The sequence below is a fragment of the Trachemys scripta genome, chromosome 3, assembly GCF_013100865.1.
Source record: "Trachemys scripta elegans isolate TJP31775 chromosome 3, CAS_Tse_1.0, whole genome shotgun sequence".
Taxonomy (NCBI): domain Eukaryota; kingdom Metazoa; phylum Chordata; order Testudines; family Emydidae; genus Trachemys; species Trachemys scripta.
Genome location: NC_048300.1, coordinates 122,699,162 through 122,715,387, shown reverse-complemented (window position 1 = coordinate 122,715,387; position 16,226 = coordinate 122,699,162). Strand labels below are relative to the sequence as shown.

The following is a 16,226-nucleotide window of genomic DNA, read 5'->3' as shown; positions in this document are numbered from 1 at the left end:
TCTCTCATTTTGGGCCTGATCCAGTAGGTGTGCTCAGAGACCAGCTAGTACCTGGCTTTTATTAGTCCATGCAGCCCAGGGGGCAGAACATGAGCATGAGCAAGATTTTGAGCATGACAAAATGGTGGGGGGGTGGAAAAGAAGCAAGATCTGTTAGTGAGACAGCAGTTAGGTAGTGCAAGGTGTAGGTGGACAGGGCATTGGGTTAACACATCAGAGGGTAGCTAATGGGTCCTCTAGTGGGTCACAAATTAGAGACCAATTAGGGTAGGGAAAGGGAACCACAGATAACCAAGGCAAGGAAGGGGGGAGAGGGCTGGGAAAAGGCTACGGAGCAAGAATGGAGATGTAGGGGGCAGCTGAGCTGCTACTAGGCAGGGAAGTGGGAGGCCAGGGAGCAAGGTCCAGCATGATAAACAACAGTACTTCCATGTTGCAGCACCAGTTATGGCAGCAAGAGGAGGAAGAACAGGGGCAGAGGCAGTCCAACCAAAGCATCAGTCTCAGGCCAAGGCTGAGCCCTAGGCCGAGGCTATCCACCGCAGCCATCCCAGTGAACGTGCCAATCCCACCACAGTTTCATGGGGCTCTCTCAATGGACCTGCATCCAGTACTATGCGCTGGGCCCAGACGCTCTCCAACACCTTTTGTGACGCTCTTCATGAGAACTTCGACACAACTGTACACAGGAGTCAGCCACTATCTGTCGCCACTGGGTCAGCACCACCCTGGGGATACAGGCATCAGGATCTTTTCAGCAGATTGCTGCACAGACTACTGGCATCAGCAAGTCTACGGCCTCCAGGGTCCTAGACCAGTTCCTGGAGGCCATAATCAGTTGTTCACAAATACATCGATTTACTGAGCCAACCGGAAGGAAAACAGGTAGAGTTCCATGGGACTGCCACCTTCCCAAGGACTACTTCCTAGGAGTAGTCACAGTACCTGCGAGACCACTGGCATTAGTATGTGACAACTCATCTTGGCTTCCCCTCTTCCCATCCCCTTGTCTACTCTGCCCATCTCCCTGAGTGTGAGATATCACATGTCCCTCCATTATTATAGAAGGGGGAATTTTAAACTCACCATACAGGGTACTTACATCCTGTTTGTGCAGAAACCTGGTGGCAGCTGAGCTTTGTGCATGCTATCCAGTGGGAAGTGTAATGGGCAAGTTAAGTGGTAGGTTTTGAGAGGTCCAGGGGTGTCTCATGAGTATATCCTTCCAACACATTTAAGATAATGTACATCTCAGAAAATTCTTTTGGGTCTTGTGCTGTCAACGCGAGGCGCTTGTTAGTGTTTCAGTGGAGCTATAGATTGGCATGAGCACCTGTCTGTGGGGGTTGGGAGTCGCCATGCTGCCTCCCCTGGCTGACCTAAGCAACTCCCCACTGTTTGGTGGAACACAGTGTTTTTCCTGTTTTCTAGATAGATTTGAACAGGGGTCTCCTACCCACCCAGTGGATGCTCTAGCTGATGGGCCACAGACTGTCTGCACTCTGGCCCAATGATTCTTTTATACTTTGTGTGCATAGGACCAGTTATTGGGCTAGAACAGGTGAGCATGCTGCTGTGGCACAGTTGTTAGGGCATCTACCTAAGAAGTAGGAGACCTTGGGTCTGGTCCCCCTACTGGAATGATTCTTTCTTAATCTTTCATTATTTATCCCCTAGTGGAACAGCTTCAACAGGAGAGATTGTGGAGAGAGGCAGGTTCTTAATTCATTCCTGCAAGAAGTGCTTAAGATGCCTGACTCCACGCAACTCCTTTCTGTTCATGGATCACAAGCAGAGATGGGCGCTTCCCTACTGCCTGGTCTTAGGCATTTATCTCTGAGGAAGGGATAAGGCTTATGATACACTCTTTTGGTCCCATTGGCTGGCTTAGGTGACTGCCTCCCTAGTTGCTTGGCTCGGTCAATTGCATTTTACGTGCCTATCTCTCCCCATTCTCTATATAAAGGATCTTGGGTGCCTAATTCAACGTGGTGGATCACAATGTTGTTCCTGTGACTTAATAATACTGTGTGCTGCAATGCCTAGGTCCCCATGTGTACTCCAGGGTTACTACTTCTTTCCTCTCATGTAAATATGGCAGAATGAACAAACTAATTATTCAAATTTGATATTATAATCCCTTGATGCAATAAATCCCTGATTTAGTGCTATCTGTCTCTGCACCACTGTTTTCCCTCCAAGGAGTACATAGGGAGAGATGGTAATGCTAAGAAAATATAGCTCTATTCTAACATTTTGAAGAGGATAAATCAGTGGTTTAGTGTTACAAGGGTTTTAGCCCATGAAAGCTTATGCCCAAATAAATGTATTAGTCTCTAAGGTGCCACAAAAACAGAAGTAGCTGAAGGAAGGAACTGGTAAAGATAGACCCTTAATTCTCAACTTGAGAAGCTTCCAAGGAAATAGTGTCTTTGTAACAGCATAAATAAACCTGCTATTAAGAACAAGCTAACAACAACACAATCACCAAACAAAAAAACCACCACCATGAGATTAACTAGGAGTTATTGCTTTTCACTGTCACACTAAGGGCTGGTCTACACTGGGGGGAGGGGGGGAATCGATCTAAGATACGCAACTTCAGCTACGTGAATAGCATAGCTGAAGTCGAAGTATCTTAGATCGAATTACCTGGAGTCCACACGGCGCAGGATTGACGGCCGTGGCTCCCCCGTTGACTGCGCTACCACTGCTCGCTCTGGTGGAGTTCCGGAGTCGACGGTTAGCGTGTTCGGGGATTGATACATCGCATCTTAACGAGACGCGATATAGCGATCCCGGATAAATCGATTGCTACCCGATGATACGGTGGGTAGTGAAGATGTACCCAAAGGCATATTAGCTACACCTGCTGGAAGCTTCAGCAGCTTCATGGTAGGAAAGTAGTAGAAGCTGCTGTAAAGATGGCTTCCTTTTCTACTCCCGGCTGGGTAGAGTGTACAGAGATTTTTTTTTTTTCTGGGAATTACTGTCTACACCCAACCTGCTGGCTATGAGCACTGATGCTATCTAGAGTGTAGCAAAGGGAAGGGTTTGTCCAATTACAACTCAAAATTCTAGTGGGGTTCTGCAACTCAAGTTAATTAAGGGTATTTTAAAAAGTGTACATACACCAGAAATAAAACAATGTTGTGGCAGTTCAGTGAAGTTCCGCTACTGATCTCCGGTATGAAAAGAGCTGGGTGGTCCCCACAAATCTTTTTGCAGATAGGGCCTTGCAAAAAGTAGAGCCAAGCTCTGTTTCTAGGGATTTGCAGTTGCTGTTGTCAGAAGTGGGTCTTTAATCAAAAGTTGACAGCACTACACTGTTGTGGAATAAAGTTAATAAGCATTTTTGGACTAATGGGTTGTGCTCAGTGACCTCTCAGTGATGAAGGAAGACTGCATATATTTTGTACTGTAGGAGCCCCTCTTATCTTGTGATCTTTAGCCATCCCTGCTATCCCTGTGAAGTAGACAAATATCTCTGGAGATAGGTTACTTCTTGTACCTTAGTTTTCCTAAGGTTACCACACAGAGGGTCGCTAGCAGAGCCATCATTGCTACCGTGAGAGCCCTGCTACCTAGTCCAGACCCTGCAGCCTATTTTCAAAAAAGTTTTTAACACTTAAGGGCCATATCATATCCCAGGTAGCCCAAAGGGTTGCACTCGCCTCTTGCAAGAGGGCAGGGGATCCTACACCTAAGCAATAAACCATAGACCCACTGCTATTAAATCTAGACAAGAAACAACGGGAGTTTTACCCCCTGTGTGTAAGTACCAGGTGAACATATTTGCACAATGACAGCACCAGGCGCCACCGCCAGGGAGTCCCCGCACCTTCGGAGCCAGAGACGATCAAAGGCAATCGCAGCTCCTGTCTGGAAGCCCAGGAAGATCCTTTCCCTGGGCTTCCCCGCCCCTTAGAACGTTCAGTGTACTGCGGTTGCTATGGTTACAGCTAGGCCTGTCCACGCGCTGGGAAAGTGGCGAGTGTATCCGCTTCTTCCTCTGCGCCCTGATTTCGATTCTGTTGTTAACTTTAGAAAGCTGGGGGACAGACTGCTGGGTGCTACTACCGCAGTGATAGGATCGGAACGCTTCCCTCACTGCAAGGGCTGATTAGTAGCAGTGGCTGACAGCAACCTCGGGGAGTTAGACAGGTATTGTATGGCTCTGAAGCTGGCAATGGAGATTTTGGTGCTGTAGTTCTGTTTACAGAATGGAGGACGGGACAACGTTTGAATGGCCATAGTAAATGTGTAATAAAATATGTACTCTACATAAATAGTTTACTACACACCCCTCAGATTGCCTGTCTCTGTGGATTGGGAGGAGATGGAAAAGGAAACCAAATACAAATGGTTCATGACAGATCGGTAGTTACTTGAGATCTTTACTTAATTTTATGTCAAAAGTGTTCAGTTTCAAGTCTAGATGAGATTTTGGAGAAAAGAGGTGAGTTGATCATAAAGCAGTTTTTAAAAATGTATATAATCAAACTTTTATGCATATTTTATATTTCAGCGCCAAACAGTTCAACCCATTTTTTAACATCAATGTCTTACTATTATTTGTTCTCAGGAACTGTTTAAATTTTTCAACATGTGTTTCCTTTCTCAGAGTAAAACAGAACTGATGTACTGTAACATGCATTAAAAAAGAGGTAAAGTATAGATTAAATTATTTCTACAGATAATAAAATGTAAACCTCAAAGTTTCCTTAGCTAGAGGAAAAATTCTAGAAATGAAAAATGCATTCTTATAGCAGTAACTGCAAGAGTTTGTTTTGGAATAGTATCTCAGTATTGCCTAGAGTGGGGAGACCAGCCAAGTTATTTTTTATTTAGAAAATTTACAATGGGAAGCAGCTGTTAACTACTTATGATGGGATTTTTAAACGAGCCCAAGGCCCTGCTCCTGCAAACATGTAGGTATGTGCTTAAATTTACTAGCGTGAGTCGTTCCATGGATATCAGTGGAACTACTCGTAGTAGTAAAGTTAATCACGTGCCTAAATGTTTTCAGGATCAGGGCCTATTATAACAGTTTGGAGTTCAATTTCAATGGGATTTAGATGCCTAATTCCCTAGGCTCCTTCGAGAATCCCAGTCTGGAATTCTGTAAATGACTAATATGTAGGAGAGCTTTCAAACAGACTGTTTTACTCAAGCAGTAAGTTTGGCTTAGTGAGGGCTTGGTCTGGAATCTCTTACAGGTCCTTTTGAATCATACATAGAAGAAAGAAAACATTCAATGTCCTTTTGCATTTGAAACTATTTTAACTTTTTATGTTCATTCACATTTTGAATATTATTACAGAAGCAGCAGACAAATGTTACAATGACCCATCCCAAAGGAGAGCAATCAGCCTGACCCCCTTACACTGTGTTATACAAATTAGTCTTGCACAAAATTATCAATGACAAGAGAATTGATTAGTGCTCTAATCTAGGGTCATAGTTTACAATTGGACATACGCAAAGTAGGACAAAGGATACAGGTCAAACAATATAACTGGATACCTAGAAAAGTAAATTGTATCCAACAACTGTTCATGTTTCTGGTGTTAATCAAATATGCTAGCACACCTTCAACAGTAATACTCTGTTACTTAAACCTGCTGGAAAGATTTTGTCTCTGTATAAAAGGAATTCAGTTTGAAAACATATGTTACAATCTTTTTCCCAGCATAACTAGGGGTTGGCCATTAGACATTTCAATAAATCCACTGTGTTCTGGCAAAAATACTTTTAGAAAAATATCAAGGCAGAATCTCATCAAGACTTGGATACATACTAATATACTGGTAACTTACTACAGATGTTTGTGTGGACTGGAAGATTTACTGAGAGACATTTGCTTCGCAACATAAAAGTATCATACAGAATTGTGATAACTTTATGGCAGCAAAATAAGAAACTAGAGATATGGGAGCATGTGCTCTTATTTTTGATTTAAAATACTATTTTCGTCGGTTCACCTACATCTGGGAAACCCACAAGGAGACTACATTGTCCTCCTGTAGGGCCTGATCCAAAGCCCAATGAAATCAGTGGGAGTCTTCCCAGTGACTTCAGTGAACTTTGGATCTGTCCCTTAAAACTCCCCCATGGTGTGATACATCAGAAACACTTGATAGTGGTTAGGCACTATTCATAACTGTCTGACTTGTTCCCTTGTGTTCCTTGTCTATTTGTCACATCAGTTTGTTATATTTTGTCTTAACTTTGGGCCCCAGTTCTGAAAACACTTGTGCATGTACTTAACTTTACTCCAGTGAATAGTATCATTGACTTCATGTGAGTAAATGTTTGCAGGATTGGGGCCTTAGGTTGTTAGCTCTTTTGGGCATGGACCTTCTTTTTGTTATATATTTGTACCGTGACTAGCATAATAGCACCTACAGGCCAGGGCCCTATCACAATACAAATAATACTTAAAGTCCAGATTGGTGGACTTTTGGTTGCTTTTATTTTATTTTTTTAATGTTACTGTTCAGTAGCAATGTAACAAATTAATGATCTGTTTTCAGGAAATTAAAATTGGTTCCATAATAATCTTATACAGGGTGAATGAGATGCTGGTTATTGTTACTTCTTACTAATTTGTGTACTTGTTATCAGAGTTGAAGAGTTTTTGCCTGAACCCTTATAGTACAGCTGGAGAGCAGAGATTGATTTTGGAGGGACAGGGTCACATCAAGTGACTTTGCATTATCAATTTTGATTGTTTAGCAAAAACACCAAGCCTCACCTCAGCCCTTAATGATGGTGATGCTAATACCTAGCTCTTATAAAGAGCTTTTCCTTTCAAAGCATTTTACAAAAGAGGCCAGTATCAGTATCCCTCCATTTTACAGATGGGGAAACTGAGGCCCAGAGAGGGGGAAGTGTCTTGCCCAAGGTCACCCAGCAATGATGTGATTAAACTCCATGAACCTTGCTCAATAAATCCCAAAATGCAAGAATGCAAAGAGTGTAATTCCAGAGTCAGGAATAGAAATTAGTTCTTTAGAACTTCTAGTGGATCTGGTGTTTCCCACACCAAAAGAAAATTCACAGTGTTCATTATAATATATGTCCTGATGGTCATCTCATATGCAGCACATACTACCTGCGATTTCTCTCTCTTTTTAAAAAAAAAAAAAAAACAACCACCCTTTTTCTTTGGAACTATACGAAAATCTCTGTGCATGTAGATAATGTACTGTGCTCTTGAGGGGAAAAAACACTATCTCTAGGCTTGTCCTATACTATACTTTGGTTGTAGACTTAAAGCACTGAGGTTTACAATATGGATGAATTTTACAAGATCTCTTCCACTGAGAGAGTCCAGCAGTTGGAAAAAGAACTAGCTGTTCAACTGGCAGAGCTGAAGACAGAAATAGAAGACAATGGGGTACTGCAGGGAACACCAGATAGAGCTTACAGGTAAAGAAAACCTCTTGGTGAATGAGGAAAAGAGGACTGATTATGTCAATTATGTATTTTATAAGTGTCTATTTCATGCACTTTTGTTTCCTCTTGTTAGAAATCCTACATGCTTAGTGATCTAGAGCAGTGGTCTCCAAAGTGGGGTGCGTGCACTCCAGGGGGTGCGCAAGAAGATCCTTGGGGGTGCGTGGCAGGAGGAGCGTTTTTTTTGCTTCGGCACAGCAGGGGGTGCATGCTCAAAAAATTGTTACTGATAGGAGTGCGCGATCAAAAAAGTTTGGAGACCACTGATCTAGAGGCTTGGACACAGACCTGGGAACCAGGAACCTTGACTCTTTCAATCCTGGCTCCTCTATTGACTCACTGTATAGTATGGGAAAGCTAATATAAAATTCTAAATGATTTTTGGAAATTCAGTGCTGTTCTACGTTTTAAATCCCAAAACAAAATTTAAAATCTCCCTGCAGCCTTAATTAATCCTCTGTCACTTCTTTCATTGAAGAGGGGGTCTTTGAGTGTTCTAATATGGTTTCCTGTACATTGCTTTTGGACGTGATTCTGCAGCTCATACCACTTGGTTGGTATTTAAAACATACACATTCATTTTTATTTAGTAGTATAAATATTTAATATTTACAATAGTTTTAGTGTGTAAATATTTTTAAAATACATCTACATTGTGTGTGTGTGAGAGAGAGAGAGAGATTTGGCTCTTATCCTTTTTACAGCCTTGGTCTTCGGTGTCAATAAATATGGGGTCCTGTCTTGCAGACCTCACTCAGGCAAAGCCTTTGTTTATTTCAGTGAGGATTTTAATTGAGTAGGGCTTGCAAGCCCTGCCCAGGTGTACACACTGTCTCTCTTTCTCTATCTTTCTCTCTATATATAATTTTTAAAACTTTTCTGCCTTAAAAAAGGGATATTTACTATGGATAATATTTACCATTGATTTATACCACTTGAATTGTACTGGGCCTGTCAAATTATGACAAAGGAATATATTAATTAACAGACACTGCATTGTTTTCTAACTGTCTGTAATATTCTTTTGGATAATTTTTCTATAGCTCTGTTCCGATACCAAAGGACGCTTCGTATTTCAGAAAAGAAAGGGAGGTGATACTGAAGAAAGTTTTACAGGTAACTGAAGAATATACTAGCATGAAAAAAGTCACCTTTAAATAGTTCTCAATTACTATTTAGAATATAACTTCAGATAAAGATTTTTTTTTTAAATGAGCAAAACTGTAACTGTCTCCATTTTTGATAATAAGGCGCGGGGGGTAGGGTGGGAAGAGTACTAATATAATTGTTTGTATAGTAGTGAAACAACACAACCCTTTATTTTCTCTACAACAGCTGTTCTTGTGATACTGATAATTTTGAGCCCAATTCTGTAGCCGTTGCCCATATGATCATTCCCACTGGCTTCAAAGGCTACAGGATCAAGCCCATAACAATCGGTTTTCTTTATTTAAAATCAATCATTTTGTATCCCAGATTGTGAAAAATTAGCCTTCTGCTGAGACTCGTGGGGGGGGGGGGGGGGGAGAGGGGGTAGTTTTGCCTATTACAAAACATGAATGCGGCATAGCATTTTTCCTGAGTGTCTGTATTTGCCCACAAAGTTTGCTTGATGTCTAATTACCTGTGCTTGTAGGTAGCAGAGGCAAAACCTCTTGTTGTTCAGGCTGCTGTCATGCAGAGGGAGCTAGAGAGCTGTCTGAGAAGAGAGTATACAGCAGAAAGCTTACCTCTGTTACTGCACCAGGTAACTTTTCTATTTGCTACTCAAAGACTCGGACAGTGTTTCAACATGTATGTCCTAGCATGATGGTGACTGAGTTATGACTTAAAGCAAGGATTAAACAAAACTCTGTTCTGAAGGCTATCTTGAAAATGGATGTGCTTAAAGCATTTCCTTGGATAATAAGGAACCTCTTGTACTACTTGGTTTGGTATCTAAAAAGGGATCAAAGTCAGCTGGGATGGGCTGGAACAATATTCCTGTACTACTGTGTGCCCCCATCTGTTTCTGTAGTCTTTGTTCTTTTTTTTTTTTTTTAAGTTGCTAATCCTAGTGGGGTGGATTCTGCTGCCTTCCTCATGCTGATTAGTACCTTACTAACAGTGGTGCAAGTAGAAATCATTTCTTGCTGGTACTGCACTCATGGGAGGGACACAAGGCGGGAGGGCACGTGACCTCTCCACGTGACCCTCCATGTGACTCCTCTCCAGTGCAGGACCCCCATGTTCTCCCCGTCCCCGTGACACTTTATATATACAAAGATCAACAGGCTTAACTACTCACTTTCCCCCCCAAATATGTAGTATTCAGTCTGTTTATATGGAATATGGGAGTTGGGGAGGAGTCATTTCAGAGTATGTATGACTTATTAAAAGACAGATTTTAAGTAGAACTGTATCCTAAACTGTTTTATTGTATTGTACCCAAACACTGCATTTCAATGAGGGATTCAACTTCCTTTATAGGAATAGACTCCTGAAAATCTTACCCTTACCGGCCCACAAAAGAGGTCCATAGTCCTGCAAATAGTCCTATTGTCTTCAGTGGGCTTGATCAAATGTTTAAGGGTTTACAGGTTTAGGTTCCAAGTTTGTAAATTGTTCTGGATGAAACTGACGAAGCCTGAGCTGTCAGATCAGAAGGACCTTCATTCGAATAAAGGTGGGCAAATGTGTGATAAGACTTAGCGCCGTTGCTAAAATGAGGAACATATTTTCAGCAAAGTTCTTGGCAGATTCCTGAGGCAGCTGGCTGGTTTAAGGCTGTCAGTGTCCGGCATTATTATCTTCACTTACAGTTCTCTCACCCACAAATCTGGAAAATGAGGCATTTGTTTTCTTTGTTTTGCTGCTCCAGTTCCAGTTAACAAAATGCATGTTAGACTAGTTTGGCTGCAAAGAAGAATTCTATGTACAGTGGGGACAACACCTGATTCCCATCAGGCTACAGAACTGGGCTGACATCAGAATCCAAACATCCTCTGGTCGGTGCAAGCAGAGGCATTCCTGTAATGATTTGGGCTTGATGTGATGCAGTATGGATGTCATGGATAATTCAGACCAATGAAGAGAAAAAGAATCAAAAACACTGTTGAAACACCATTCGTCCCACCCACCCCTCCCCTCTTGAGGACTCCTGACCACTGAAACAGTACAATACATATGCTAACAAACTTAAATAAAGCCTTTGTTTAAGTTTGTTAGCATATGTATTGTGCTGTTAAAGCCATATAAAGAATAAATGTCCTCCTTAGGTGTGTTCTGCTCCTTTAAGGAGCAGAGTGCAGCCCCCACCCCAGGGTGGGGGTGGGCGGGCTAGCCCCAAGTCTTTCCGGTATCCCGTACCCACTAAAAATCTCTTGCTGGTTCTGCGTACTGAAGGACACCACCCTACTTGCACCCCTGCTTACTAATGAATAGCACCATTTTCTTTACTAGGACTACTTGTAGAGAAAGTTACCTCTCAGTGTGAGGATGGGTGGCAGAACAGGGATACTAAGGGACTATTTCCCCCTCTCCCCTGCTTATGTTATTCTTAGTACTACTTTAGTTCCCCCATAATGTTAAACTGTTACCGTTTGCTCAAGTGTGACACTTTGTTTATTTTTGGTTTCATTAAAGTTTTTTACAGACAGAATTACCCATCTGGTCCAGAGTAAATACTTACACATGCTTAGATGGAAGAGATTTTGTAGGCACAGCAGTGTTATTGAACAGCTTTATCCCCTCTATCAGGTAGGAAATAAAAAAATAGAAATATTGCACATGTGCATGATATGTTCATGGTGGTTGAGATGGCTGACTTGCACTTAAGTGACAAAGCCATAAAGGATAAGGATCATCGGTAAAGCACTGAGATCTTCAGATGAAAGGTGTTCATATGGTAGCACCTAAAATGTGCTATGTAGTTTGCAGCAACAGAGCAGAACACATCAGCTGCCCTAAGAATGTACCGTGAGTGGAGGGAAAGGAATATTGAACACAAATGACTGGGGGCATAAACGTGTGGCCTTTTAGTACACATTTGTGGTTTATTTTCAAAGATAACCCCTAGATGCCAAATGTTATCATTACTATTTATTATGTAGGTCATCTCAAGAGAGCATCAGAAAGACCTTTTATATCATCCCCCCCATCCCCAAAGTATTCTTCATATGCCATATGTTAGCAGACTATAGTTTAGAAAACTTCAAAACCATTTTGCTGGTACTACTTTAGTTTTCTTCCCTCCACTTGTAATTCAGAGTTTTTTAGTGCTATGAGTCCAACTATACATTCTCCTAAAGAGCCCTGTCACTGTAACACTCAAAAATACCAGAGCTTTGAAACAAGTATGGCAATGGTCTTAACACTGTAATCGCACATTTAGCCCAGCAAGCTAGTAAGTCATTAAAACCACATAGCTTGGCAGCTGTGGAATTACATTGGTTTATTCAGTAAAATCTGTTTTTGTGACTGAAAACCACAAGTTTTAGAATATAGGCCCCTTCTGAATCTCCCTGCCAGACTATCATTTAAAAATGAAGCAAAAGCAGTTCAAGAAGTGTCGAGTCCAGTCCAGGAAAGTGGAAGGCTCTTGCCCATTCCAGCTTTCCATGTCCTCATTTATTGTATTTCAAAGAATGTAGCACTTGTTTTGTTCTGCGCAGGTTCCTTAAGTTTTCAGGAGAAACACTTCTCACTGAAAATAAATTGTGAGTTGTATTAGTGGTGGAAGCTGAAATGTGACATTATTAAATAATAAATGTTAGGGCACAATAGTTTAAATGCTCCTCTTGCCAACCTATTCTTATTGATTAACTATAAAATTTTTAGTGACTGTGAGCATAGTAAATTTGTTGATTGCATTTTCTGGTAAGTATGTTATTCAGCTGTATTGTAAATGTCTGCATTGGTTACCAACTCTAAATCAAAATATATAATGAAAATATCAGCAAAGATAAAGTGGGCACTGCAAGAATCCTGTTGGATGTAGACATAGACAGATGTTGGTTATTTTCCAGCGTTTTGTTATGCTAGCAGTGTGGAAGCGCAGTGTCAGAGATGATAAAGCTGTTTCTACCTTCCAGCAGGGCAGGTTTATCAATTTAAAAAAAACAACCCTTCTACTTAATATTTGAGCAACCTTTTAAAGACAGGAAACTCAGAGAAGAGGTAATAGGCTATAGAGGCAGTCACTAGCACTCAATCTACTTGGTAATCTCTGTGCCACAAGTTGGCGGTTTCAGTGCATTTTCTAGTGGACTGTTGTCCAGATCATATGCCATTACCACAACTGGCACTTACTGGTAGCCTCCTAAAAGGGGCCAAGGACTGAATGGACATGGAAATTGAACCCACCCTCCATTTCTACCATGAACCAGAGTAGATGCACACTGGCAGCACACATGAAGAAACTTAGAATCATAGAAGATTAGGGTTGGAAGAGACCTCAGGAGGTCATCTAGTCCAACCCCCTGCTCAAAGCAGGACCAACCCCAACTAAATCATCCCAGCCAGGGCTTTGTCAAGCTGGGCCTTAAAAACCTCTAATGCAGATTCCACCACCTCCCTAGGTAACCCATTCCAGTGCTTCACCACCCTCCAGTGAAATAGTGTTTCTTAATATTCAACCTAGACCTACCCCACTGCAACTTGAGACCATTGCTCCTTGTTCTGTCATCTGCCACCACTGAGAACAGCCGAGCTCCATCCTCTTTGGAACCCCCCTTCAGGTAGTTGAAGGCTGCTATAAAATCCCCCATCACTCTTCTCTTCTTTAGACTAAATAACCCCAGTTCTTTCAGCCTCTCCTCATAAGTCATGTGTCCCAGCCCCCTAATCATGTTCATTGCCCTCCGCTGGACTCTCTCCAATGTGTCCACATCCTTTCTGTAGTGGGGGGACCAAAGCTGGACACACTACTCCAGGTGTGGCCTCACCAGTGCCGAATAGAGGGGAATAATCACTTCCCTCGATCTGCTGGCAATGCTCCTACTAATACAGCCCAATATGCCGTTGGCCTTCTTGGCAACAAGGGCACACTGTTGACTCGTATCCGGCTTCTCATCCACTGTAATCCCCAGGTCCTTTTCTGCAGAACTGCCGCTTAGCCAGTTGGTCCCCAGTCTGTAGCAGTGCACGGGATTCTTCCTTCCTAATTTGCAGGACTCTGCACTTGTCCTTGTTGAACCTCATCAGATTTATTTTGGCCCAATCCTCTAATTTGTCTAGGTCACTCTGGACCTTATCCCTACCCTCCAGCGTTTCTACCTCTCCCCCCAGCTTAGTGTCATCTGTGAATTCATGCCATCATCCAGATCATTAATGAAGATGTTGAACAAAACCGGCCCCAGGACCGCTGCTCTGGCGTGTGTTGAACCTCTGTGATTGGCTAAGGGCCCAACTGTAGCACAAGAAGAACTGTGTGCTAGTGTGATTCTCTGCAACCATTGTGGGGGTTGGTGTTGTAACAGCCTTGGAGAGTATTTTAGGCTAGTGTATATCAGGGAAACTGTAATAAGGAACAGTGTTTAACTTAATTTTTAATTAGTGGTTGTGCAAAACTTGGGATGTTGTTGCTTAATAAAAAATGAGGAAAAAATTACTTTCCGCTTTCTGATGAGCTCTAGTTTCCACTGAGAGCATCAGCAAATAGGGATGTCAATCTAGAATATTCACTTGCATTAAATTCCCTAAAAAATATACAAAAAAATTGTTTTTGAAAAGGTTTTGTTATTTAATTCTAAAAGCATGATGTAAACTGGTGATCTGATGTCACAAATGCTACTCACTTTTTATCCAAGTAATCATTGCCATGTGGAGAATGAAGCGTATTTAATTGGAAAAAAGATTGTGGATGATTCTGTATTTTTATACATTCAGATTTTAGACAGGTGGGTATATTAATTGCAGCTTCCTTTACTGTCAGAGCTGACTGGTAAGAAATTCTCTGTTTGAGACTGGAGATGACCTTTCCTCCTGGACTGCAAATATCATTTAGTCTAGGAAGCAAGAGCCTCAAAATTCCTCCCAAAGTAGGATTTTTCACATGGTGAAAATGCAGAGTTCTTCTAGTTAATTAATAGATTGCATAATGAAACAAACACAGGAAAATGATGGTATTTTCTCTCTCTACATAGAAACAAATTGGTCACATTATGCAGGAGTACAACGATGCTGTTCAGAGGGCTGCGAGACTGTCGGCTGCACGACAGAACTTCCTGACAGGAAAGAAAAATTATGTAACTATAGTGACACAGGAAGACCTGGTTATTTACATGCAGTGGTTAGTGTGTCACCTACACTCTCTCAAGGCCATTCACAGCTACCTTAGGGTAAGAGAGCATTGTGGATGGTGCCACATAATTGTCAACCTCTGCACTGCAAAATGTTAGCATTTAATATATGTAATAATATTTCCCAGGGAAAACATGATTCTGCTGGAGCGAAGGATTGAGACTACATCTCAGAACTCTGGGATTTTTGTTTTAGGCGAACAAATCCTTGCAAGAATGCTGTAGCTAGTGTAAAAATCTCTGATGGGGAAAAAAGAGAAACTCAGGAAATACAGAGTTAAGGTTAAATTTTAAAAGAAATTTAGAGATTTGAAAGTATTGAATTGCACAAGCAAAGTGCCCTGTAACATGCTGGCAAACTAAAGGCCTGCTAACACAGTGGATAATTCTGCTACAAAAAAGATAGATAAATCCTTCTGGCTCTTTGAGGTAAGTAGGATAATGAGTCCCCTGGGTATAATGTAAATAGGCTGCTTGGGTTGAAGAAGATAAAGGGTATGGGCAGAGCAGTCTAGAAGGAGAAGACCTGAAATCTTCTCTCCAGGCTTTCTTTATAATCAGAGGTTTGGTCTCGGTAGGATTTTACATTGGTATAGCTACGTCTCTCAGGGTTGTGAAAAATCCACAGCCTTGAGAGACATGGATATATCAACCTAACCCGCAGCGCAGACAGCGTTAGCTTGGCAGAAGAATTCTTCCATCCACCTAGTTATTGCCTCTCAGGGAGGCTTATTAATTACTCAGAAGGGAGAATCCCTCCCATTGAAGTAGGTAGTGTCTGCACTGAAGTGCTACAGCAGCGCAGCTGCATTGATGCAGAGGCACCGATGTAGCGTTAGAAGTGTAGGCATATCCTTGTGGTAGTGGTGGTGGTTGGTTAATAAAGCCAAGCCCTAAGTAGAAATGAGTTTGGATTTTGTGTGTACACTAGATTGGGAGCTGCATTTGCTCACACATCCATACAACCTTAATCCTGCCCCTGTAGCAATGCCAGTCTATGTAAGGAATCACCTAAGAACACAGAAAATTTCAATGGCAGATCTGAGGAGTTGTTCTGCATTGCACTTAGTTTACCTAAACAACAAGGAGTCTGGTGGCTCCTTAAAGACTAACAGATGTATTTGGGCATAAGCTTTCGTGGGTAAAAACCTCACTTCTTCAGATGCATCTTTAGTTGCATCTGAAGAAGTGAGGTTTTTACCCACGAAAGCTTATGCCCAAATACATCTGTTAGTCTTTAAGGAGCCACCAGACTCCTTGTTGTTTAGGTAAACTAAGTGCAATGCAGAACAACTCCTCAGATCTGCCATTGAAATTTTCTGTGTTCTTAGGTGAGTCCTTACATAGACTGGCATTGCTACAGGGGCAGGGTTAAGGTTGTATGGATGTGTGAGCAAATGCAGCTCCCAATCTAGTGTACACACAAAATCCAAACTCATTTCTACTTAGGGCTTGGCTTTATTAACCAACCACCACCACTACCAC

General features: G+C 41.9%; 1 protein-coding gene across 1 annotated transcript in view; it reads left to right on the top strand.

The window, feature by feature from the left end:
• Window positions 1–3,985: 3,985 nt before the first annotated feature.
• Window positions 3,986–16,226, top strand: part of LOC117875041 — a gene marked incomplete in the record, with an annotated part of 112,106 nt that continues 99,865 nt past the window's right edge. Inside the window, 7 exon segments of the mRNA XM_034765903.1 lie at window positions 3,986–4,164; window positions 4,625–4,667; window positions 7,274–7,434; window positions 8,505–8,577; window positions 9,098–9,208; window positions 11,086–11,199; window positions 14,586–14,780. Coding sequence (XP_034621794.1) covers window positions 7,298–7,434; window positions 8,505–8,577; window positions 9,098–9,208; window positions 11,086–11,199; window positions 14,586–14,780 — 630 coding nt within the window.